The sequence below is a fragment of the Naumovozyma dairenensis genome, chromosome 10 (genome assembly GCF_000227115.2).
Source record: "Naumovozyma dairenensis CBS 421 chromosome 10, complete genome".
NCBI lineage: Eukaryota > Fungi > Ascomycota > Saccharomycetes > Saccharomycetales > Saccharomycetaceae > Naumovozyma > Naumovozyma dairenensis.
Window position 1 is genome coordinate 619,967 of NC_016488.1, and position 25,773 is coordinate 645,739.

At 33.7% G+C, this 25,773-nt stretch overlaps 8 protein-coding genes across 8 annotated transcripts; 4 read left to right on the forward strand and 4 right to left on the reverse strand.

Moving 5' to 3' along the window:
- Positions 1 to 146: 146 nt before the first annotated feature.
- TUS1 (Rho family guanine nucleotide exchange factor TUS1) lies at positions 147 to 4,325 on the reverse strand (the record flags this gene model as incomplete). Its single annotated transcript, XM_003672339.1, has 1 exon — positions 147 to 4,325. One exon carries the CDS (start codon positions 4,323 to 4,325, stop codon positions 147 to 149), a length of 4,179 nt encoding a protein of 1,392 aa, XP_003672387.1.
- Positions 4,326 to 5,873: 1,548 nt separating this feature from the next.
- NDAI0J02530 (coiled-coil-helix-coiled-coil-helix domain-containing protein) lies at positions 5,874 to 7,100 on the forward strand (the record flags this gene model as incomplete). The annotated part of the gene is made up of 1 exon (XM_003672340.1): positions 5,874 to 7,100. The coding sequence occupies one exon, from the start codon at positions 5,874 to 5,876 to the stop codon at positions 7,098 to 7,100; it is 1,227 nt and encodes a 408-aa protein (XP_003672388.1).
- A 119-nt stretch (positions 7,101 to 7,219) lies between these two features.
- SPP382 (mRNA splicing protein SPP382) lies at positions 7,220 to 9,340 on the reverse strand (the record flags this gene model as incomplete). The annotated part of the gene is made up of 1 exon (XM_003672341.1): positions 7,220 to 9,340. One exon carries the CDS (start codon positions 9,338 to 9,340, stop codon positions 7,220 to 7,222), a length of 2,121 nt encoding a protein of 706 aa, XP_003672389.1.
- A 266-nt stretch (positions 9,341 to 9,606) lies between these two features.
- ATG17 (protein kinase regulatory subunit ATG17) lies at positions 9,607 to 11,046 on the forward strand (the record flags this gene model as incomplete). Its single annotated transcript, XM_003672342.1, has 1 exon — positions 9,607 to 11,046. The coding sequence occupies one exon, from the start codon at positions 9,607 to 9,609 to the stop codon at positions 11,044 to 11,046; it is 1,440 nt and encodes a 479-aa protein (XP_003672390.1).
- Positions 11,047 to 11,237: 191 nt separating this feature from the next.
- ACP1 (acyl carrier protein) lies at positions 11,238 to 11,693 on the reverse strand (the record flags this gene model as incomplete). Its single annotated transcript, XM_003672343.1, has 1 exon — positions 11,238 to 11,693. One exon carries the CDS (start codon positions 11,691 to 11,693, stop codon positions 11,238 to 11,240), a length of 456 nt encoding a protein of 151 aa, XP_003672391.1.
- A 452-nt stretch (positions 11,694 to 12,145) lies between these two features.
- Positions 12,146 to 18,154, reverse strand: DCK1 (guanine nucleotide exchange factor DCK1; the record flags this gene model as incomplete). Its single annotated transcript, XM_003672344.1, has 1 exon — positions 12,146 to 18,154. The coding sequence occupies one exon, from the start codon at positions 18,152 to 18,154 to the stop codon at positions 12,146 to 12,148; it is 6,009 nt and encodes a 2,002-aa protein (XP_003672392.1).
- Positions 18,155 to 21,880: 3,726 nt separating this feature from the next.
- On the forward strand, positions 21,881 to 22,243 carry NDAI0J02580 (SRP1/TIP1 family protein; the record flags this gene model as incomplete). The annotated part of the gene is made up of 1 exon (XM_003672345.1): positions 21,881 to 22,243. One exon carries the CDS (start codon positions 21,881 to 21,883, stop codon positions 22,241 to 22,243), a length of 363 nt encoding a protein of 120 aa, XP_003672393.1.
- A 1,648-nt stretch (positions 22,244 to 23,891) lies between these two features.
- NDAI0J02590 (uncharacterized protein) lies at positions 23,892 to 25,169 on the forward strand (the record flags this gene model as incomplete). The annotated part of the gene is made up of 1 exon (XM_003672346.1): positions 23,892 to 25,169. One exon carries the CDS (start codon positions 23,892 to 23,894, stop codon positions 25,167 to 25,169), a length of 1,278 nt encoding a protein of 425 aa, XP_003672394.1.
- Between the last annotated feature and the right edge of the window lie 604 nt (positions 25,170 to 25,773).

A 25,773-nucleotide genomic window follows, 5' to 3' on the forward strand; every position in this document is an offset into this window, starting at 1 on the left:
GCTATTTTCCCTCAGTTGGTAAGTACATGAAAAAATCTCACGCAATATATAATTTATATAGAGGAATGGTCTATAATTGAATTAAATATTAATAATGTTACATTTTTCATTACAAGATAAAGAGTTCTCTATAATTTCTTAATTTTCTATTGTTTTTTACAGGGATTACATTTCAGGAGCAATTGTCTCTCTGCTAAATTTGGATGGCTTAAAGTAAAAGTCACATCTTGACACTTCTCAGAAGATACTAATTGGATCTTTTTTCCCTTGATAATTTGAACTGGAGATATCTTACAAAGTTTCATGTTAGGTATTTTCACGTTATAAACTTGAATCAAATTATCACCAACAAGTATTAGATTCCCGTTATAAAATGCAGCATTGGTACAATAAAAATCAAGGACTAAGATATCTTGTCTCCAATTTTCCAATTGGCCATGATGATTCATCTTAATCACAGCTTCATCATAGATAATCAAATATTCCATTGAATCCGGTAATTGGAAACATGTTATTGGTCTTGTTTTGTTGTTGATAATATCATTTTTAACAAACTCTAGCATTTTCTCTGCATTTGGCATATCAATTGTTGTCGTTGAGTCCGAGTAAATAGTATTTTGACCACATAAGAACATAGGTATCACCAATCCATCGTCATTGAAGCTATCATTGAAGACATAGACACCTTTCGATGTACAAACTAAAAAACATTTCTTCAGCACTATAATATCTCTTGTTTCATGTGATAGATTAAGACTACCAGTATTATTCCCATATATTGGTAGTCTATATTCTTTATATTCTTTGAAATATTTTATTGATTGATTAATTTGATCAAATTCGGGTGTCATAACGTAAATCCTCCCCTTTCTCTCAAAAAATAAATGCCTAGAGTTTCCAAAATCTTCAGCAAATTTAAACCAATTGACTTTATCTTTAATTACAAGTCCAACAACGCAATTGTTTATCAAATATTGTTTGGGATTATAGTAACATGCTAAGATACTCGGTAAGTTAAAATAAATTAACTTTTTATCATCCAATACGAATAATAATCCAAGTTTTTTATTAACTTCCATTTTTTTAACATTTGAACATAATAAAATCTTGGTCATTGGTTTCTTATTTTCATCATACTGTTTCAAAAATACACCATTTTCAGTAGCAATTAATAGAAATTTTTTATTTTCCATATGCAAAAAAGTCGTACATAATATAGTTGTTGCGATGGGAGGAATTCCTGTGCCATTACAATTGAATCTCTTTAAAGCAACATCTATTTCTGAGCCTTCTGGAGCCACTGGTAAATTTATAGGAGCATCTTTTTCCACATATGCAAAATCCGTACTTAATATTTCAAATTCAACAGCATTAAATGATGATGATTTTTTATTTATATCTTTTAATTTATTAATTATTGTATTGACCCATCTATCAAGTTCATCATGAGTTTCTGCTAGAAATGTAAATGATTCATTCGTCGCAGTATTTCTTACTTTGAAAGAAAAATTTCCTCTTTCATTTGGATTAACATTTGAAATGGATGTTGCTATGTTTTTTAAATTTTTGTTCTCATTCAATAGTGGCGATGATGATGGATGGAAAGTTTTCGTAACCGTGTTAAATAAACGTGGTCTTACTGAACTTAATGGAGTTGACGAAATTGGACTATTTAGTAATTTATTGGTAGTGTTATTGTTGGATTGAGATGCATCATCGTTGTTTGTTTCTTTATTATTATTATCTGATTTCTTTTTCTCTAGATTTAAATAATCTATTGGTATTGGTCTCTCAATTAATTTGTAATATTTCATGTTATTTTTGAACGTTGGTTCTGTCAACAACAAATAATTATCTAATAACACGAGATGAACTGGGGTAGGATCTAACCAAAGGTCTCTTTTTTTCAACAACTGACCTGATATAAGTAATTTTCTTCCTGGGTCATTTAATTGTAAATCCAACTTGTCCTCATTCATGATGATATTATCTTGTTCTTCTTTCATATTACTTTCAGATTGAGAGTTTGTACTCATTGTTGTTGTTGTTGTTGTTGTTTCCAGTATGTTAGTGTATCCCGCTGAACCTTTCTTACTGTTATTGTTATTATTAGTAATAGTTTTTGATATTATCAATTGAGTTGAGAATCTAATCAAATTTCTATGATCAATGGAATCGCCATGAACTTTATCAACTTTTGCACTCAAATTTTCTATCAATTTAATTACCATTTTCAAATATTCATAATCTTCCATTGAAGGATCGGTATTTTTCAAAATTGATTGTAAGGTAATTGGCATATTCTGCAAAGATTTAAAGAAACCACCAAAGAAAATAACATCATGGTACATTTTTGATTTTGTAATTTCAATAGAGTTATCAATTTCATTTAACCACTTGGAGAAAGGAGTTTTATGTTTCTTTTCCCATGTTATAATTTCATGTACTATAGCCATTGAATTTGCGTATTTGATATAAATGTCCGTTGCTTCGTTACACCAATCATAATAAATTTTGCCTATACCATCAATGAATTTCCCGTTTGTTTCAATTTTTTCAAAAATGGGTGATAATAAATACGTTTTATGTAAATCAATTAGAGGTTGGAAAATATCGAATGCTAATGATGCGAAATTTGGTTCATTTGGTAATAAATCAGGATCGAATCTTTTACCATATATTTCAATGGCAGCGTTTGCCATATTTAATGATCTTTCTTCTAGAATAATTAAATCAAATATAAAACTTTGTCTTTGAATTTCTTTTGGATTTATTTTTGATAATTCTTTGGAAGTTAAGTGCCAATAATCAGTCCATACGCCAACTGATTTATGAATAATTTCTGATATTTCCAATTGCTTTTTCTTTTCGAGAGTTGGAGGTGTTGTTGTTGTAGAGGAGACTGAATTGTTATTACAAGTATATGAATAACATTTCAATGATGTATTTGATAGATCATTATAATCTGTATCTAAGAATGAATAACAAGGAAGTAATTCTGTAAATATACCTTGGATATCCAAACCAGCCACAATGATGACTATAGTGTCTTCATCTTCGTCTTCATCGTTTTGTTCTTGCTTTCGTACTTCTTGTTGTTCATTTTTGTTTTCGAATCTTATTGCATTTTTTTGGATTAATGATTCTATGATTTTATCGACGTTATCATCAATGATATTTTGATTAAAATTATTTGGAATTTGGAATTCTAAAAGACGTTGTACCACTTGATAAAAAATAATCTTAGTAAAGATATATTCGTTAAACCATTCGAAATAAACTTTCAATATCCATTCATAAATGTCAGATAATTGATAAATAGTAAAGCATTGATATAATTTATTTTCATCTAGTAAATTGATTGAGAACGGTTGAGTTGGTTGGATTATACTCGGTACGAAATCTAATGGTTTCCCACCTAATAATGAATTGAATTCACTTCCAGTAATATCTCTTGATGATGTTGTAGATGTGGATAGAATCTTACTTGTTGTTGTTGCTGTTGCTGCTGTTAATGGATTTTTATTTTTGTTAGTGCTATTATTGAAAGAATAATTTGAATCTGAATAATAACTTTCGATACTATCGGAATTTCTACTTGAATCACTAAATTTCCTTAGTTCTAAGGTTGCGATTGGTAAAGGTTGTGGTTTATAGAAATCAATAGGAGTTAAAGGTAGCTCTTTCTCGCCAGAACTTGAATGTTTATTACTCGAAGTTATTGTTGGTAACATTTTATTTTGGGAAGGAGAAGAAAAAGAAGGTGACGGAAGATTAGGTAAACGTGGGGTACTAGAGGAGGGTGAGTTTTTTGCTGGTGAATGATAAATACGTGCAATATTGTTGTTATTATGCGGGAGCATATTTTCTCGTGAGAGCGTAGGTGATGATTGATCGACCAAACGTTGCTGATCAAATTTATAGATCAATGGTGAAGAATTTTGAGACGTCACCGGCGATGGTGTAGGTGGAGGGGGTCGCCTTCTAGTCCTATTATTTAAGATTGATGATGACTGAGGGGGTGTTGGAGGAGGAGGTCGTAATGGGGGTGATGGGCCACTATACCTGGCACTATTTATTGCTGTTCTTGATTGTTGCTTTGGTGAGGGAGTTTTGGAGGAGAATAAAGATGAATCAGGACCATCATTCCCTGTGATTGGAGTCCATCCTATAGTCAGATCATCAGAATCTTTTTTAGCAGCTCTTTCAAGAAATGATTCTCTTGTATCTAATGGAGGTAGTTTCGGTAATGATACTTTTTCTGGAAGGTCGTTATCCTTTGGATATCTTCGATCCTCTGCTTCGTTTGGATGATTTCTATACATATTTTAGCTTTAAAATTAGCAGCCTTTTTTTAATTTTGTAATACAATTGAGTTTTGAGATTTAAAACTTGGGCTTGAAGTATAATAGCGAGAGTACTATATGATACAACAATTAATTATAAATTTCATGAATCTTTTGGTAGAAAAATTTCGAATAAATATGCTCTCAAGAGTCGATTCGCATGTGAAATAGAGCTTGAATTTCCTGTTCCGATCCCCCTGTTACTTCTTTAGAGATTGTTTCTTTCTATCCGCTGTTAGTTGTCCTTTTCTTCCTATATTGATGTTTCCTATTAATGTAAACAAGTTATGTTTTTAAGATTTAAGCGCCGCCACTCTATTTCAAATAGTAAAAGGGAGGCACTAAATTTGCTTCTTTTGAGACTCGTTCTGAATTGAGAGGTTCAGTTGAAGTTGAAGACAAAGGATGAAGAATAGAATATGTTGCTTTGATCTGATCAGGTCCGTTCTGTGTTGCATATTTAGTAAGCTCAATGAGTGCATACTTGCTTGTTCTTCTATATCCATATATATATATATATATGGATATAGAATAATATAATAAAAAGTAATGGAAGAAAATAAAGTATTCCAAAATATCATTCTCGTATTTATACCCGCAGGAACTATATTTCCTCTTGTCTACTCCTTCACTTAATTCCACTTAGATGGAACATTCTTATCGGCACTGTATGGTTGGTTCTGTAATAATAGATCGACTGGTGTCACTTTAGAATACTACTGGATCGTATGATTTCCATACCAAAAAAAGGGCAACTCCTCATATTAGGTATCCTACATGTGGACAAAGATTTTAATAGTTTATGATCAGATTAGCTATGCCTCTTACATTTTTTACAAACTGTGAGTATATTAGAATCATGCATGATCGGGAATATCACCACAGGGGAGAGCAGGGCCTTAGTAAGCAGTAGATCCCTTTAGTCTACAATGGTACTACATAACTGGTCGACTTTCCTTTCCAAATAGTATAGAAGTCAGAGGAAGTGCAACTATTTACATACTGCCTTACTTTAGTGGCATTGGTAATTGCTACAGTAACCGTCGATGTCTTACAGGTCCCATTGAGGATAACTTGTGTGCTTCATTACAGATTTTTGAATAATAAACTAGCTTGCTTGATGATTTAAGTACTTATATACTACAAACCAGGTCAGTTACGATTAACGAGTCTTATACACCAAGAAATGCTTTCTCTATCTGATCAAACCAACATGTGCATATATAGAGCTATCTATCCATATGCATCACATCACATCACATCACATCATATAACATCATATAACAATAAGAATAACATTACAATGGGCGTTTAACGTCTTTCAAAGGCGCCCGACTGAGAAATATACTTTTTTCCTATTGGAAGTTATAACACTTTCTTTATACAACAAAAGTAAGGTATATTGGAAGACCAAGAACAAGAAACAGCAATTGTAGTATACCCTATACATATATTCTAGTCAGAAGATCAATTTGGTATTGGCAATTTACTCAATTGACCTATAAAACATCCTAGCTACACTAAAAAATGTATCGTTCAATTATTAGCAAGAGAGCGACAGCAGCAGTAGGGGCTTCATCCTTCTTCTCATCCTCATCAACGATCACAACAAGTAGAGTACTACCACAGGCATACCACTTATCCGCTACTTCTTTATCTCCTGTATCACATACTACAAAACTATCGTACTCTACAAAGAAAACCTCTACTACATCCCCTCCTCCTCCTCCTCCAAAGGTTAAAGGATCCGCAACAAATCCAATCGTCCCTCCACCTAAGATCCCAACTCATTCTTCAACATCTGGTTCTTCTTCCTCTTCCTCTTCTTCCTCGTCATCATACACAGGCGACGCTTCAAAAGATAATAAGATAGGTTTAGGTCTAGGGATCCTAGCAGCAGCAACAGCTATCTATTTCGTAACAAATCCTTCCAAGAAAAAGAAGAAGAAGAAGGAAGTTAAACAACAAGAAGCAGTGGATGCTCCGAAGAATGAGACTGTTCAAGAACGTCAACAGAAGGATTTAGATTCTTCTTCAGATGATTCTAGTGCTGAAGTGCAAGGACAAGAACAAGATACTGCTTCGTTTATGGAAGATAGCGCTGATTCTACTAATGACAGTCCTACCAACGATACCGAAGAGAAGGAAAAAGAAGATGATGACGAACAAAAAGAACAAGCAAGGGAAGATGTGACTAAAAAAGAAGAAGTAGCACAAGGCAACGATGACGACCACAATGGCATTCTAAGTACAATGGATGAAAGCAAGGGTTTGAGTACCAAAGGTGAGAAGATCCAAAAGATGGAAAATGATGAAATGTCCAAAAAGGAGGAAGAAATGAAAAAGGAAAGTGCATATGATCCAGAAACTGGTGAAATTAATTGGGATTGTCCTTGTTTAGGTGGTATGGCTCATGGTCCATGTGGTGAAGAATTTAAAGCTGCCTTCTCTTGTTTCATATATTCAAATGCAGAACCTAAGGGAATTGATTGTGTAGATAAATTCCAGCATATGCAAGATTGTTTCAGAAAATATCCTGAACATTATGCCGAACAAATTAAAGAGGAAGATGAAGCATCTGCTGCTATCGATAAAGAATCAGGTTCAGGAGAAACTACAATCGAGGAAGAGAAAGATATGGCTTCTTTGGCTTCAAACACTGATAAATCTAAAAATGAATCATCAGATTCAACAGAATCATTCGAAATAATTGACAATAAGAAAGATGAATCGGAAGAGAACGCGACTAAGTAACTTCTCATCGATTAATATTTTTTTTTCCATGTAAATATATAATATAATAATAAAATGCAGTCTATTTTATTTTAATGTATACATATATGATGGTCCTTTAATTAGAACTTTTGATTGAATTACAATTCCCATAAATATGACGGTATATAATTATTTTGTGAATGTTTAATCCACAAAATATCATCCTTCATTGCTATAAATGATATAGTTCCTGAATTTTTCTCTACTTCAAATACAGGTACAAGTGCGTTCTGATCTTTACCATATGGTAATTGACAAAAACTATTTGGTATCTTTCTTAATATATAGCCATGCCCTTCACAATAATCTTCAACTACATCTTTAAAGCTGGGCTTTATTTTCCTTAATGGGATGTTTTGTACTGTGTATTCCTCATCCTCCTCTTCTCCTTCCTTTGTATCATCAGCAACATATTTTATCGAATCGATATCTCCACGTTTATGTAGTTCATCATATAAATCAAAGTTTTCATTATGTAAAGGTTTGGATTTGTCAATATCCCAATTTTCTAAAAAACTCAAGCACTTCTTAATTTCATTAGATTCAAACTCTGTAGGAGGAGGACCATTCATGAAAAATTCATTAACAATACCATTAAGCCATAGCTTCGCATTTTGTCTATCTACATCAATCTCACAATATATCATCCATTGATAAAGAATGAAATTAATTCCATTGAAAAGAGAAGTAAGAAATAACTTGTAGATTTCAGGGCTGAAAAGATACCTCTCTTGTCGCAGTTTCCTCATTGCATATATAGATCCATCAAACTCATAGTCCCATTTATTATCCTCATCTTCCTCACCCAATGTCTGAATCAAATCAAAATATTTATCCCAAACTTGCCTGTAAAACTTAAATATGAAATGTGTTCTTGTAATTCCATAATATTTCGTCTCACTTATTAGTTCTCTTATGAAAATTAATTCAGAATCATTTAAATGATGAGAAATTCGATGATACCAATTTCGACAATATGTCTCGAATTTATTTTCAATAATGTTTTCAATTTCTTGACGTGTTTTCTCATCAATAACCACGAAAAATTCAAATAACCATAAATGAGGTGGGAATGTCGCTTCCTCTTGTAATTCCCAATTTTTAACTTGTTCAAGAATCCTAGGTTGTACATATTTCATCATAATATAATCAAAACATCCAATAAATCTTAATAATGTTTCATAATCTAATAATATTGAAACTATTTCATTAATGCCATCTTTAGTAAATTGGAAATTTTCAATATATGCTAATAATTTATTGAAAATGATTTTGAAAACGATTGTTTGTGTACGATTTAAATGTTTAGAATCAGTATCCATTCTATATGTTAAATCCGTAACGATTGGATCCAATTGCATTAAGATTATATTATCAATCTCTAATGGATTCCAATTATCTAATTTTCCAATGTCTTTTAGAAATACCTCAGAAAATAGTTGGGCCATTAATTTATCAACAAGTAAATCATCGTCTATAATCCTTATCTTTTGGGCAACAGTTTCTATTTTATTATCTGTAGTACTCCACAATGATTTGATATCTTGAAAAAGCGTCTCTTTTACTTCCAAATCTTCAAGTTGTGATTGTAGTGCTTCAATTTGATAATCTAATGATTTCGACTCAGATTGGAACAACATCAATTCGTTAACAATTTCATTTAAAGCCAATCGTTTACTTGAGGAAATTGGTTTATTCGATTCCAATATTTGTTCGAATTTTTGGGTTGGAATACCAAAAAAATTATCATCAGTTGATCTCAAATTTTGCAACCTCCTGATAAAATCAGCATTTTCTTCATCATCACGAGTTTTTTGATGATTCTTCCTTTGAAAAGTGACTACATTTTTCACATTGGAAGTCTCATTATCATCGCCAGAAGAAGGGCCTATATCATCATCATCCAACGCTGAATAATAGTCGTTGTCCTGAGTATTCTTTCTCCACTTTCTAGCTCCCATCGAAAGCATTCCTAACCCAGCATGACCAACAGCAGGTCTTTGTTCAACTTGAATAGGTTCAGAAATACCTTCTCCATCTTTCCCGAGACCTTTACCCATGGTATATCCCATTTTGGAAAGTAATTTAGCACCAATACCGTACGTCTTGTTCAATGCATTATTATTATCTTCGTCATCTTCATAAGTGGCGGTTTTGTTGCTGTTGCTAGTGTTTAACTTTCTTCTCTTGAACAATTCATCCATCCTCTGCCTTGTCATGCATCACAATTGCTCTTGCTTTTTTGCTTTTTTGCTCTTCCATCGAAATAAACGTAGTAGTTGTTGTTGTTCTTACACTATAACAACCGTTATATCTTCTTTTGTTAGCGAAATGAAATATGGAAACTAGGTAAGATCAACTAAAAACATAAAAAGGGAACCAGATTGTACAGTAAGGCACAGAAGTTGTAGGATTTGAACAGTTTTATTCATTATGATTACATTCGTATATTGATGAATATAGATTGATTTAGACAATTTCTCAAATGATAATGAAGGAAGTTGATGTAAAGATATTAGTTGAACATGCAAGAAAGACTTTAGTGGAAGCTCAAATATTATGTCAAGAAACAAACTTACAAATATTTGAATATGAGAATGAATTAGATCGATGGCAACAAAGTTGTGGGAAATTGAAATTTATTATTGATTGTTTGAAACAACAGGTTGGATTCCTTTATCATTGTATATTAGAAAAATCTATTGAAAAGAATTTGATTCATAATGAATGGGAAAAGTTTATACTGGTAGATTTAGTGGAAGAGATGACTTTATGGCAAAATCGAATATCTAAACAGATAGAAAAGCTGGATGATTTAGACAATGTTTTGTTATTTAAAGGCAATGAAAAAAATCAAGAAGAAGAAGAAGAAGAAGAAGAACCTGGAAGTGAATCTGTTCAAAAATTAGGTGATTATGTCTCGAGGGAGAATATTTTCATTTTGAAAGAGAGGTTACAAGAAATACCAACAATTCAAAGGCAAATTGAGAATATTCGATCACAATATACCAAGATGTATGTGAAAGTGAAAGATAATCTTATAGATTCTAAACTAAAAGATTTAGAAAAAGAATACCAAAACAAATTAAATATACAAGATAAGCAAGTCTTTGAATTGACAAATATAAGTCCACAAGTGCTAAAGTCATTTGAAATAGAATTAGTAGATTTTTTAAGTTCATTAACTGATCATTTTGATAAATGTCAATTATTAGAATCATATGTGACAGGACAAAATAAGCTTGATACAAATCCTGACGGTAAACCAGATGAGACTCGTGATCGTGTTGGCGATGACTTGACGGTTGACGAGCTAGAAGAGAAAAAGAAGGATATTTCTGCTCCTAATGACCTATCAAAGTCAGAAACAGATGCCGATTACGAAATGCTATTGGAAATTGTTACTAAGGATAACAATGATCTAGAATTTGTGTTAAAGACGTTGAATGAAACTATTGAACTTGGAACTAGTAGATTATCTTCTTATAAAGAATTATTATCTGAGAAGATTGGAATGAAAGATGAGCTGCATAATCAAGTTAAAAAGTTAATTGAAGAAGTTCTTAAGTATCAAGAATATTTAATGATTTTCAAAGATATTTCAGATCTCTTGACAACATTTAAGGAAGGTTGTATGGATGATATTCGAGTAGTTGAAGACTTATGTGAATTTTATACCAATTTTGAGAAAAGTTATCAAAATCTTCTAAAAGAAGTGGAACGACGTAAACAAGTTCGTAATAAAATGGAAATTATCTTAAATGAATGTGATAATAAATTACAAAAATTAAACTCCCGAGATCAAAAAATGAGAGAAATCTTTTTGAATGAAAATGGGAATTTCCTTCCTGAAAACATTTGGCCTAATAAGATTGATGATTTTAAACCTTTATATCATTTAGATTACTCATTGGAAGATGTGTAACAACATCAATTAAGGAGAGTCAGTAAAAAAAATATTCATAATAGTAATATATAGTCTCACGTATATTTATTAATGAAAGAAGGGAGGGAAGTAGTATTTACATATATATATATTTAGAAGAGAATGAGGATGAAAAGTAAAATTTTGAAATAAATTGAGTTATAACGCATTTTTTACGATAATTTCCTCCTTCAATTGGCATCAGCATTAGAGACGATATAATCAATAGTTTCACCAACTGATTTCAACTCATCAGCAACTTTATCAGGGATTTCAATATCGAATTCTTCTTCCACGGCAACCAACAATTCCACAGTATCTAAAGAGTCTAAACCTAAATCCTTATGGAACAAAGTATCGGCGTTCACATCCGTGGTACCAGCAACAGTAGGATTAGTACTACCCTTACTGAATGCCTTGATGACATCAACGACCCTACGTGTGACTTCATCTTTATTTAGTTTTGGAGCAGCGGTATCTGCAGAATAGAAACGCATAGAGACGGCCATTGGTCTCATTATAGATTGAGTATTACTATTCATAGCCATTATGAATCGACGACTTACCAAAGTAGAGGCAGCTCTTGTCCTAGCCTTTGTCATTATGACATTAGATCTTGAAGCGGTACAGAAGATAGTTCTTAGCATTTTTTCTCTTGATTTTTTCCTGATTGTAAGATACACAGAGATATAAGATTTGAGTACCGATAAATTTTAGTTTAATATCTTGACGAACCAGGTGGGATAGTTGTATATATTGAGGAACTTGTACTAATCAATCTCTCTAAATATATTAAAGGATTACTATCTCTCTATCAGTAGTTTTCAATTGCCTCTGACAAATCAATTGATCATTTTTAAAGTGTGGCGGCACCGGGTAACACACCGTCTGACACTGACGCAAAATAAAACGATAATGAGTCCTTTTACCATCGTGAAATGGTTCTTCTACCATGATGATGATAAAAAAACGTGGGAAAAGGAAGTAAGGTAGGTTGTTCCGTGAGCCTATATTATATTATATTATATTATATTATATTATATTATTTTTATCCTTATTTTATTATATATCCGAAAGTCCTTGTAGATCATCATCATCATCATCCCAGATGCGGATGGTAATGTGTATTCATGTCTGTTCCAAGGTTAGAAGATTGCCACGATGATAAAGTGCTCATTCCTTGAGATTGAGAAACGTTACTAGCAACGTTCAAATTCGAATTGCCCAAACTATGGCTGGATGATCTCGAAGTTTTAGAAAGATAAGTGCTCAAAATGTTACTATTTTGACTTAATGAATCCATAGAATTGATAGAAGGCTCAGGGAAGGTGCCCGTGTTATTACTAGAAGAATCCCAACTGGAGAAGACCTGCTTCTTCATTAAACTTCTCTCCGAGCTACGTCTCGATAAAGTTCTTGTCAACATTTCTAATGTCATATTGTTCACTTTAATATGATTCCTTTCCACTTCTTCTTTGAAATTTTGTTCAAATAACTCCACCAACACACTATGAGAATTCTTATATTGATTACATGGGAGTAAGTGTAAATGTAAAACCAAACATCTACTTAGAGAAATGGCTAATTCATCAAATGCCATAGTCAATTTATTTACCTCTTGTTGAGAATAGTTAGAAACCACTGGAGGTTTTAAAAATTCTTTATATTGAGCAATCCCTCCATTAATAGGAGCAGAAATGGTACCCATAAGGTTCCTCGATAACTCATTAAATAATTCAGATGAATCCATCATCTCTTTGATCGTTTTATAGCACATGTTTTCAAGACCATTTAATTCTTGTATTTTCATTTGTAATGACCTCATCGCATTCTCTAACGGCGATAACTTCTTCTTTTCTAAATGTCTAATTTCTGATCGGTTCATTAAAGTGGGGAAAGTAGATATGGTCTCGTATGTATATTCGACAACCCATAAATCAGTGACACTTGTGGATCCAGGTAATCTTCTTGAATTGATAAATGTATTCAAATCTCTATTCTCAATATACATTCTAATCTTATTGTTAAGTCCATTTTTATTACTGTTCGTGTATTCTTCGGAAATGGCTAATTTCGGTTCCGCAATATTCACATGAATATATTTACCCATTGGTGGGTTTAACAATAATTGATCTGCTTCCTCTTGAGTTTGCACAATTGTAGATCCATGATAAATTTTTAAAAGTCGACTATGCATAGATGTGATATGTTCAAATGGTAAACCTTCAAAAATAAATCGTTTATTTCTTAAAGAGTTTGGAAACCCATATCCTAAGAAAGATACTTTGAAAAAAGTTGGAACCAATCTATCAATCAATTGTAAATCTGTATAGATTGTCGCGATTTGATCATGAACAAATGCTAACCCATTCAAATCATAATTGATTTCATCATACGCTTTAATTAAATCCTTATAAACGGATAATGCCTTCTCTAGTTTCAACCCTTTGGAGAAATTTCTTGCAGCTTCTTTGTATAAATATTCTTTCCTTTCAAATGACGATTGTTCTGGCATAGGAGGATATTTGGAGGCTTCTAAAAAGTCGTTAGGTTCCCAAAGATATGTACTTGCCAATAATTCCAGACATAACCCAGCTTGAACGTAATCCTTTTTCATGACAAAATGAATATACAAATCATTAATCATCTTATGGAAAAGTTCAGGTCTGTTAGCATCTAACAAATAGCCAAAGATTTCAATATGACGGGCAGTTCTATCGTCATCAAATTCTTGTTGGGATGGAATCTTATACATTTCACTTATAATATGTAAGAAACCAAGCATTTCCTTTAAGAAATTTAACACGAATGGATAGATTTTATTATTTGTTGGAACATGGATCGTATAAAACAAACATGAAATAAATCGATTCAGTTCATAATCATCAACAAATAACTTCCCTATTTGATAAGCATTGTATAATTCTGGAATAAATAAGTTTAAAACAGGTTGAAATGATTCATATTCTAACCAGAAATTGATTGCTACACTCCAAATTATTTTGCAACTTATCTTTGTCGTAACTATATGTCGATGGAATGCGAAAATGAAAATATCTCTCAATATATTGGGATAATCAGTAACTAATGATCTTTGATAGGAACTTATTTTGGATATACCATACAATTTAGAAACATCGATATTGTCATCCGTACAACCTAATGCATCCCAACAGGTGTTGAGTAATTCAGCAGATAAGTTCTTCAAGTTCCCGGTCAGTAAATAAGAGGCCTTTCTTGGTATAATAGCTAGTTTGATCCAAGTTAAGACTTTATGGTTTGATATCATTAATAGGCACTTAAAATATTCTGCCCAGATCGACATGTTTATTTCAATCGATTCACCACCTTCTTTTTTTTGCGATTCTGCAATGGTAATAGGACTATTATGTTTGATCATGAAATCTTGACATAGCATCAACATATGTAATGAAGATCTTGCAAATAATGCGGTAACACCTAACCATTTATCATTGGGGAAGAAATCACCTTCAAATAGCACATTAATCGTTTGAATAATGATAGAGACGGTATCAATGGATACTTCCTTCAAATAAAACATAGTTTGAAATTGAGTATCATTTTGACATTCTTCAATAATCGAGCTGAAAGATGCTTCGGAACCATATAAAGTGGAGCTGATTTTACAAATTTCACATATAATAGTGGATAATTCTAAAAGCAGTTCAGAAACAATCTCATGGTTCACAATGGAATCGATAGGTAATTTGGGGAATGGGACCTGTGTTGGAAAAAGTCTTGTAAAGATTCTACTTGACTTGAAATTGTCTGCCTTCTTATAATCTTTCCAAGTCGATATAAATAATTGGCAGTACATTGGTAGTAATTTTATTATGTTTTTCAATACTCTTTCATTTTTAATATTTTCAATTAGTTTTATGGTCACACTATTCGCTAATCTAATAGAAATTTCCGCTAAATCTTCATCATTGTCCAATAAATACGGTTGTAATGGAAGTTCAAGACACCTTGAAAGGAAGTCTGACTGTAACTGTGTCGTATGGGCCTCCTCCGTAAAAAGGAAGGAGTTGATTTTATCATTATCTAAAATTCTCCTCAATAATAGAAATTTGGTTGTTAAATATTCTTTATCATTCATAGTTATTTTCTTTGTTGCAAAACTCAGTTCATTTTCCTTCTCCTGGCAACTATTAAATAAATCTTCAGTAAATTTGATCAATTCTTCTGCTGTATAATATGTATCTAGGGTATTCAGCCATATATCGTAAGCTTTTAGGAAAGATATTTGATGAATAAAATCCGATTCTTCAGTTGATTTCAACATATCACAAATAGTAGTAAAAAAGTCCTCGAATGCAGTTTTCCACTGTGGTTCAATACCATTGGATGAAATGACAGAAATTAATAAAAGATGCGTTGATACTTGATTATATTCATCATCGCGCGAATGTAATAATTCCTTATCTTGTTTAACTAATTTGGTCAGATGATTTAATATTTTTGGACCTAATTTAGGTAAAGAATTGTCATTTCGTACATTCCCCATTTTCACAAATTCGTTAAATTTAACTTTGCAAATTTCGTTAGATACTAACGTAATATCGATAAATTGAACGTATGATAGGAACATTTTGTCAATAAACTCGGAGTTAATATTATCTTCAGTGCTAGTAATAAACAATAATTCTAAATAGATTGGTAATATTATATCAAAATGAACAGCCAATTCATCTATGCTAACTTTGTTTAATTTTTGAACAACTGTCAAAACATTCTTATTGAAATTTGGTTCGGATGAATCATGATTAGATATTATATTCATGAACTCCTTAACGGTTGGATCAAGACTATATTTAACTCCTTCATATTTGGTTTTCAAATCTAAGTGAATTAGTGGTTTTCCAAGCGATGAAGTCAGTTCAAAAGTAGTATTTTTACCATATTCCACTATATTATTATCCTTTTTTATATATATATTTGATTTCGCCATCAAATAACCATTCAAATAAACCAATAATCTCAAAGTTTCGTCTTTGGACATTGATTCGAGGCCATGAATTAGGATTGTTTCGCCTATAGTCTCAGATGGATGAACTGAAACGAATTCCCATGATTTAAGTAAATTACCGTATGAATGTTTACTAAATTTAACATTCTCATTCCTGCTCGATATATGAACTGATATATTTTTGATATTGGTTTTTTTATTTTCTAAACCGACTAAGGATACTTTTCCCAAAGTCAAAGATATTTTTTCGATAGGCCTAAAGATATTATCATAAAATTTTGTAGATATTGTTTTAATGGCACTCTGCATTGGAGCACTCTGGTTGTTCGGTAGGAAAGGTACGCTGGAGGCATCTTCTAATTTGTTAATATAGGTTTTATCTTCTTCAGATATGTGGTCAGCCAAGAATTCCTTTACAGTCACCGAAATTGAAATGGCTCTAGGATTAACTACAATATCAGTTGGAGAATCATGCAATATTTGGTCAATAATGCCACCCCATCCTAAATTCGTTGACTTAACACGAGGGGTCTTAGATGAGAAGGATGACGATTCCGAATATCTTGTTCCGAATAACCGAATATTAAAATTTCTTGACGATTTTGATGATGTTATTGTCCTTCGATTTTCGAATACAGCAGATATATCAGCAACACCAGCAGCGATACCAAACTTAACTTGCGAAATCGTATCTTCTGTTTCTGACTTAAATGGTACGAACGGTGGCTTGAAATTGATGTTTTGTTTGTCTCTTGGTATTATTGGTACTGTTTCAGTTAATATTATCGCAATATAAATTTTTTCTCTTTCAACTAAAGAAGTGGAAATATTTTTGAAAAGGACAGCTGAAATATTGTCCAAAGACAAAATATTCTCGGAATTTATATCTACAATAAATGATTCGGTTAATATTTCATTTTTTGTTCTCAAATGGACGTAAGCTACCATGTTTTCGAATTTTGGATTGGGCATTGATGGATCACTTGTGACATCATTAAAATCTACTAGGATATGGGATTGAGTTTCACGAAATAATTTATTCGGTTGTATAGTACTTTGTAAGATATTGAATGATGAAACAGGAAAAGTATTTGTTAACCCACTAAGCATAGTACTTAGAACTAGCGTTTGACAATCTGAACTTTCATAATCTAGTAATTCACCTGTATTTATATCACGAGCAAAAATTGCCTCAAAAGCATAAGGATCTTGATCGATATTTGTTGGCGCTACACTTGCTAATGATCTGATGTTCGGTACAGTACTTCCAGTTTCATTGTAAAATTTGTCTGATTTCCCCTTGGATGCTATATATTTTGCAATACGACCCAGTAGGCAACTTGCTGTTCTAATAATTTTAATCCTTTCTGACGCTGTGATTAGGGAATATTGTAACCTCAGCCTAATATTATCTAATTCATAGTATAAATCTTTTAAATTTTCATAGATTTTGAATTCTCCTGCAGAATACATTGCATAGATATGTGAAGATAATAATGATAGTACGGGCCCAATTTCTTCAATAAATGGTCTTTTCTGATACCTAAAAAATGGGAAACCAGGTCTTGACGGCTTTCTTGATCCATTTGACGGTGAAGATGATTTCGATGTAGATCTTGACAAATTCGTACCTGTCGTTGCGGAAGTTAATTCGGAAGATTTCACTTTGGATAAGCTTTCAAACAAGGAGGATGTGGTACATTGGTCACTAATAACTGTATCGAAATCATGTAGTTCTGGTAATTTGAAAAATGGCATTTTTGTCACAATTGACGTTCTATTAATATTACAATACCTAGTTGGGAAAACGACGATTCTCGGTTTTATATCGGGTAATTTGTCAACCAACGAAGACATTATAGCTATAAACTCGTCAGGCAATGGCCTTGAACATAAATAAGCTCTACACCATTTTTGATCTGTGGTCTCTTCGAAGATATAAACTTCACCGCCAGGGTAAAGATTGGAATATTCTGCGTTATGATAAACCAATTCTGGATATTTTTGTAATGGTAAAAAGGGTTTAATCATTATTCCATAGAATAACCTAGCAGTGGGTTGCCAGTACTTCTCGTTTGATGATGGGGATGACGACTCATCCTTTTTAACTTCAGACATATTGTGTAGACTTCCTTTTTATTCCAGTACGGATCAATTGCAAGGGAAAGCAGCAATTCGATCGACGAAGCTAGATGCGACTATTGAAGGTTCAATGATATAGGAACTATAATAAATACTATATGTATCGCCCAACCTTCCTGGAGCGTATTCAAGGAAACAGTTTTTATATTAACAATATGTGCCAAGATCGTAATCTTTTCCATTTGAAGATTTCTATGTTGATTTTTCAAAGTTCATTATTTTTCACTCAACTAAGAAAACACGCATAGTGATGGATCTCCTAATAAGGAACAGTACAGACAAACAGACAGACAGATACAACGTTGAATTCTATGTAAAAATAATGATGACAGTCATGGAATATGGTCCAGCATAAGATATAAAAACATTTATATAAAGATTGGAGGGTATCCTATAGTCATGGCCCATAGAAGACATAAAGAGATATAAATACGTAGAAGTATAAAAAATTCCCGTAAAAAAGCTAATTGATAAACAAATCTTGTTGGACAATATAATCTGTTAGCAATATAGCAACAACTTATTATTTTAAACAAATTTGTAACTACAACCTTATCACTCTTTCCGACTTTATTACTACCATAAAGTCCAAGTTTGGGGGTTCGGGGTTTATGGGACATCGGTTTAATAAACAAAAAGGGTCTTTTTCGGGAAAAGATACAGGCAGGAGCACCTATTATTACTAATTTAATAAGTTTAGCTTGAATTGATTGCATTAGGACCTTCTATTTAAAGTATTTACTTGTAAAAAACTGTATTCAATAATTTTTCAAAATTTGTTTATTTTTCAGTTAGGAAACAAAAAATTTTTTGTCAAGAAGTGAGTTGAAGTAGTAAAACGTCAAAAATTTGAAACGTAAACAAACTGTTAGCTGTAATTTACTTCTTATTGATAGTTTAGGGTTATCTATTAATACGTCCAGGTAGAGTATATATAAGTCTAGTATTATAGGTTCGGTTATATAATAGGCAGCCAGGTTAATAATGTGATGAGGTGAATACCTAAAGGGTTCTAAGATTGGTAACGCTGTCCGAGGTTGCTTCAATTGCAGAGCTACCATTAATAGTTCTTGAAAAAATCGTCAAGCTTGGCATCACCTACGTGGATAATACACCTTATTATCACTGTCATTTTACTTGATCACCGCACAACTAGTATTAAGCTTCTACTATCCCATCTTTTAGTCTATAAACTAAAGTATGGTTTTGAGCAACTAAATCCACAGGACGTAAAAATTTTGGAGAATAATACTCTAAGAGCTCCTCATTGAAATATAAATATATGATGTTTAGCTACAGCAACACCAGCTGGACAGGTCTGCTTCTTCTTATTATACAAGCATTATCGGTCTTGTTTTTGGCATCATTATCGTTATCATTTTTCTCCATGATGTGAGCTAACCATGTCTTCTGTTACATATTGTACTCATCACTATAATGGGTTGTCTCTTTATTCTCTCTATCTCCCTATCAGGTGTAAACTTTCAAACATATTTGCTGGCATTAACGTCAGTAACAGTTCCGCTATGGAAGGTACTAATAATACTTTTACTTGAAATCTTCTAAATGGAAAACAGGAACCGCCAAGGCTAGTTGAGCAAGATCTTCATATGCCACATTTATAATAGAAAAAAATTAACAAACATTCAATGGCTTTAAAAGTTAGACAAGAATTGTATGGGTATACCAATATTGATGTCACAGTTAATAATTCTGTTACAACGTTACCTGGTAAAGTATAGGAGAACATTACATTTGGGTTTCCCTCCCTAATATTTCTTGTATTTAAAATATACAATATGCTTTTGGGTGTGTCGAAAATTCACTGTTGCCGGTCTTTTAGTGACACTTGCATAAAGATTTTTTGATTTAGCAGCTTCAGTTTTATGGGATTTTGATGGCAATACAAGTGTTACATTTATAATTAGATGGGGGTAACAGAGAAACTGTTTCCATTATGTGAGATAGTTCCTAAGAGAACAGGAGGGGGGCTAAAAGGAGCCTATACCAAGAATGCAGTTCTCGAAAACATTCCACCAAAAACCTAGTTTCCGCATTCTGCGTTGCGGGTGCTACGTATACTTCGTTATTTTTTTTAGTGATCATCAATTTATCATCCAGTAAAAACTCTGTCAATATCAAAAAGGTCCCTTGATTTGTTAGAGACCCTGGAAACCTCAAGATTATCATAAACTGATCTACCTTATGGAATTTGCAGTTCTGCTGGCAAATTTTATCGGTCTATGCCCTCTTGAGGGTTTCGGCTTGACGGCAGTTACTTATAGTATTTATCTGATTGTAGCCCTTTTTTTAAGGTTGAATTGAAAGGATTAGATAATAATTTGCTAGCACCATTATTACAATCCATTGTCAAGCAGGTATATTAGGCCAATTCTGTGTTAATGAATAATTGGAACTTTGAAAAGAGTTGTGTCAGTTTCAACAGTTGTTAAAACTACATACAATCAGGATGACAGAAACTTTAGATCTCAAGAAGAAACTTTCTTCAACGTCTTCCCTAAATTCACAAGAATGGTTCTATATTGTTATGTGCCCTCATTGACATATAGGAAATAATATATTATGTATCTTCCATTAGATCGTATAACATTAACTGTTGTTGGATAATGATTGTTAAAGTTTGCTTAGATTGTTCGCTAGGTAAGAGTTTTGAATGGTTGGGCTTGGCTGCTAAATTGAAACGGATTAAATTGAGTCGCGAAGGTAAAAATGGTAACTAAAACATCTGTGCTGTTACGTAGAAAACTTCTGCCGGGAACCTTTCTGATAAGTAAACGAGCTTCCCAAGGGAAATAGGAAAAGTCGCTTTCGTTTAACACACATAACGTTAGGTAGACCGTCTGAGTAATCATTAGACGATCGGTTTCTGCATGAATTGGCCAGTATGGCCTGATCATGTAAGTAGAAGGCAACTTTAGTTGGACTCCATTGTTTCATATAACCTTTACCTTAATAAATCTCTCGCTTTAAATAGTTACTTAAAACAGAAAATAGACTATAGGAAGCTACTGAGGTCATATATTGGAACAGATTTGGTCTATTAAGTTGCACAACCTTCTTGGACTAGGTAAGAGGCCCAAATTGTGTTAGGTACTAATTGGTGGGTGCAAACCTAAACTATATCTGACTACTGCATATACCTACAATCTTAAATATATCTAGAAAATATTGTCGTAAAATAATTGTTTACGCACGTAGTAGAATGTGAGTACTACATGCGTTATAGTACGTAGTATAAAGTTATTATAAATTATGCTTTATAATACGATCAAGGATCTGTTGATGCTAACCCAGTATACGACTTAAACACAGATACAATTATTAGAATAGGTAGTTATTCTGTGGAATACTTCCACCGGAAGCTCAACGTGCTCTTAAGTTAGTGTCGTACCCAAGCTATCTTTCCATTTCAGTTTATTTTCTATTACCATTTTGTACTATGTTACGTCCTATGGATCATATAGTATTATTTTGTACTATGTTGCGTCGTATGGAGCATATGGTATTGAAGGTAAGTTGTAATCAAATGACATTATTTTCCATTTTTTGAAATGTATAAAAGGCTAGAAGATCTGAACAGAAATCTGCCCTTTAAAACAATTACTTCTATTCCACAAATATACTCAAAAAAAATAACACCATACAACGTTTCAAACAACATCATCCCATTTAAAACCAACAATGAACTTTAACTTATTAACTTTATTATCCGCTGTTACCTTTGGCTCCATTGCTCACGCTGCCGCTACCCCATCTGCTACTGAAATTGCTGAACTTAATGTTTTAATGAACGATGTCAGCTCTCACCTTACCGATTACATGGTTTTGGCATTGACACCAGGTTCCAGTTTTTCATTAACTGACATGCCAGCCGGTATTTTGGATATCGGTTTAGCTTTGGCCACTGCAACTGACAAATCCTACACTACTTTGTACTCTGAAGTTGATTTTGCTGGTGTTCAATCCATGATTACTAAATTACCATGGTATAGTACAAGATTGGAACCAGAAATCATCTCTGCAATTGTGGACGCTTCTAACTGAATAGAATTGTACTTTTCGATATTGTCTATTTCTTTATTTCTCCTTTTCCCCACAAAACTATGTAAATATGTAAATATGTAAAAAGGGTAGAATCCTTTCATCAATATATGACTAATTTACACTTTTTTTCTGACTCTCTCTTCTTTATTTTAAGGACGTCAAAACAAAACTAATGGTGAACTCCGGACACCGTCGAGTTCCTACGACTTCCCGATGTCTTCTACTGCTCCGACGGTTTTTCTACCTGATAAGTTACTTTTAGCGAAAAAAACAGTCAAAAATCCCCGAAAATCTCCCGTGCGGGGTTAAAAAAACAAAAGTAAAAAAAAAAGGGTTTTCTTTAAAAATTGGAAAAGTTCATCAAGACAAGGAATTTTTCTTGCTGTCCTTTTAGGTTCTTGCCCGACGAGGTCTATTCGCACATGGGAGGGGTAGAAAATATTCCCCCCCAAAAATAGGCCTAACCCTACCCATTCTCAACTCCCAGATGATAATATCTACCGTCCTACCCTGACCCAAAAAAAGCATTTTAAGCCTACCCCAACCCCCATTATAGAATGTTGAATATATCTTAATATGGTCTCTATTACCTTAATTACTAGTCATCATAAACATATTTTGATTATTTATCTGTATCCCAATTTACCCACCAAATTTTCGGCTCTACCCCCCCCTGGGCCCCATTTGGAGGCCTTCTAGTCCGGCTTCTACCCCCCGAAAATTTTTAATCCAGCCCAACCCCTCTCATGTCTCGGTCTATTCCACCACAACAACAGCAACAACACGGACTGTCGGGTTGTACGGAGATCCTGTGCTCGTTCCTCTCGAGACGGGAGATAAGCTCCGGCCATAAAATAAACATGTTGACTACTCTCGCTCTCGGTAACGTACGCTCGCACCTGTATTCCTACTGAGTATATTTTAGGACCATTTTTAGCATGGTGAGGGAAAACTGTCCGCGTTTGACAGCTTAGCAAAAAAGATCAAGTACGAGCTATTTCTCCTTTTGGATATTTATGTTTACAGCATTGTATAGTAATAAGCCCTCGTTTCTCAAAATATTCGTAAACGTTATTCATGCGTAGTCGAGAGGTCCTATGTCTTCTACGTAGTACGTACGTACGTCCATATACAGATAGTTAAACTTCTCGTACGTTCAGCAATGACTGTATTTCTCATAAATATATTTCTATTGACACACATCTGCTTCTGCCTTTTACATTATAAATAGTAATCTAGTGGTCCACGTCAGCTAAATCTTATGTCTAAAATTTTTTGCTGTTTTTCCTGGCAATGTATTGTTATTTGGATTCAGTACTAGAACATCCATCAAATAAAAGAGCAGAGAAGCGATTAACAAGTATTCCACCAACATGAAAGTAAGCACAACCTGTACCCTTTTGTCTTCCTTGCTCTTGGCCAACTACGCTGTTGCCATATCAGACGATGAACTTAGAGATGCAGAAATGAACTTAGTAATGAGTGACATGGCCGACAATTTTTGTCATATGCGTTTGCCCTTGGAGACAATAAAAGTTTAAAGGAAATTCAAACTTATTATACTGTATGGCAGAAAGTGAGCTCTGGTCAGCAGGTTTCATATGATATCGGACTTTCTGAATTTTCTAATGTGCTTACTCAACTACCAATGTACACTGAAAGACTTTCTTCCGAATTGGCTGCTTTAGTTGCAAGTTTGGATGCTCCAATCGCTACCACCTCCATCCAACCTTCAGCCGCTCAGTCAACCATCTCAAACACTGCAATCTCATCAGCTGTTACCGAAACTTCCGCTGTCCAATCTGTTGTTCCCTCTGCTGCTGCTGCTTCTTCTTCTTCTTCTTCTTCTGCTGCTGCTGCTGCTTCTTCTTCTTCTGCTGCTGCTCATTCTACTCTTGGAAGCACCACTTCTATTGAAACCACGGCAGTTGAAGCATCTAGCTCGCCTTCTACTAGCTCTGAACAGATCTCATCTGTTGAAACCTTTTCTGAAGCAGCCTCTCCTGCTGTAACCACTTCTGTTCTATCTACCTCAAGGTCTCTATCTTCATTACCTCCAGCTCCTAGCACTTCTACTGTTCAACAAGAGGGAAACAATACCTTGACTTCTGCCACATTGAGTGCCACATCTGATTCATCTTCCATTGTCAGTTCCTCAACAGCTACCAACAGTGCATTGCAATCTGCTTCCAATAACATCACCTCTGAAGGGCAACACGCCTCCACTGTTTCCACCACTGACACCTCCTCGATCACTATTACAACCACCGATTGCTCGACTTCAACAGCAGCTTACTATAATGGTACTTCCACGTCTACTAAAACTAAAAATTTGACAGTGGAAGAAACTGCCACTGTCTGTGACGAAGTTTGTAAATCCAAGAGCTCTGCTTCTGCTGCCTCTGCTGCCACCAAGACAAAGACAAAGAACTTAACAGTGGAGAAAACTGCCACTGTCTGTGACGAAGTTTGTAAATCCAAGAGCTCTGCTTCTGCTGCCTCTGCTGCCACCAAGACAAAGACAGAAAACTGGACTACCAAAGAAACCGTTACCGTTTGTGACGAAGTTTGCCAGGTATCTAAGTTGTCTGCTTCTTCTGCCTCTGCTGCCACTGCTAAAGACACCACAACAACCAAATACGTCTATACCACCGAAGGTAAAACTGTTACTTGCACTGACGAAGTCTGTATCTCCAAGGCTACTGCTGCTTCCACTACTACTAACGCTGGCTCAGGTAAACCCTCCGCAGGAGCCAAGACCCAAGGGACTAACACAGTCTCTACTATCAAAGTTTCACAAGTGACTACTAAGTCAGGTGCAAGCACCCCAGCCAGTGTTCAACAACAAACCGAAAACATTGCTGCCAAGGGATTGGTAGGTTTAGGTTCTGGTATTCTTGGGGTAGCTGCTGTTTTGTTATTGTGAGTACAAAATCCTCAATTTGTTTAAAGTTATTGATGTAAAGTTTACCTCTTCTTATTCTGTTTTCTTCTTTTACTTTCATCAAGCTTATACCTCTGTTCTTTTTCTATCAACCTAACCTACAATTATAAGCTACACGGTAGTGGGACTCCCATAACTTCCAGTATATAATATAGTATTCCTTTTAGTTTCGTATTCTATAGTTTTACTATTTAAGTTGTATTTTATTGTAAATGTATTTCTATTTCTTTTCAAGGGTAACTATAACAAAAAGCAGTCAATACCATAAGTGACGACGAGAAAGCTTCTTGTAGGCATGCTTAACATGATACAGAACTTTACTGGCAAGTACAAAATATCAGTGCGTTTATTTGACCTACGATAGTTAATTTCTGCTCTATTTAACAATTTAGAGACACTGATGTTTGTGACGTAGCAAGCTCAACCTAACTTTCACTTGTAGACCTATAACAAAAAACATTGTAACTATATGATACTTTCTAAAAAATACAATAGCCATAGTTCACTTTTATGTATCTGATCTTCCATAGCTTCCATTCCTTATTTAACATTGTTTGTATTCTTTTCCTTGAGCGTCCACCGCGTT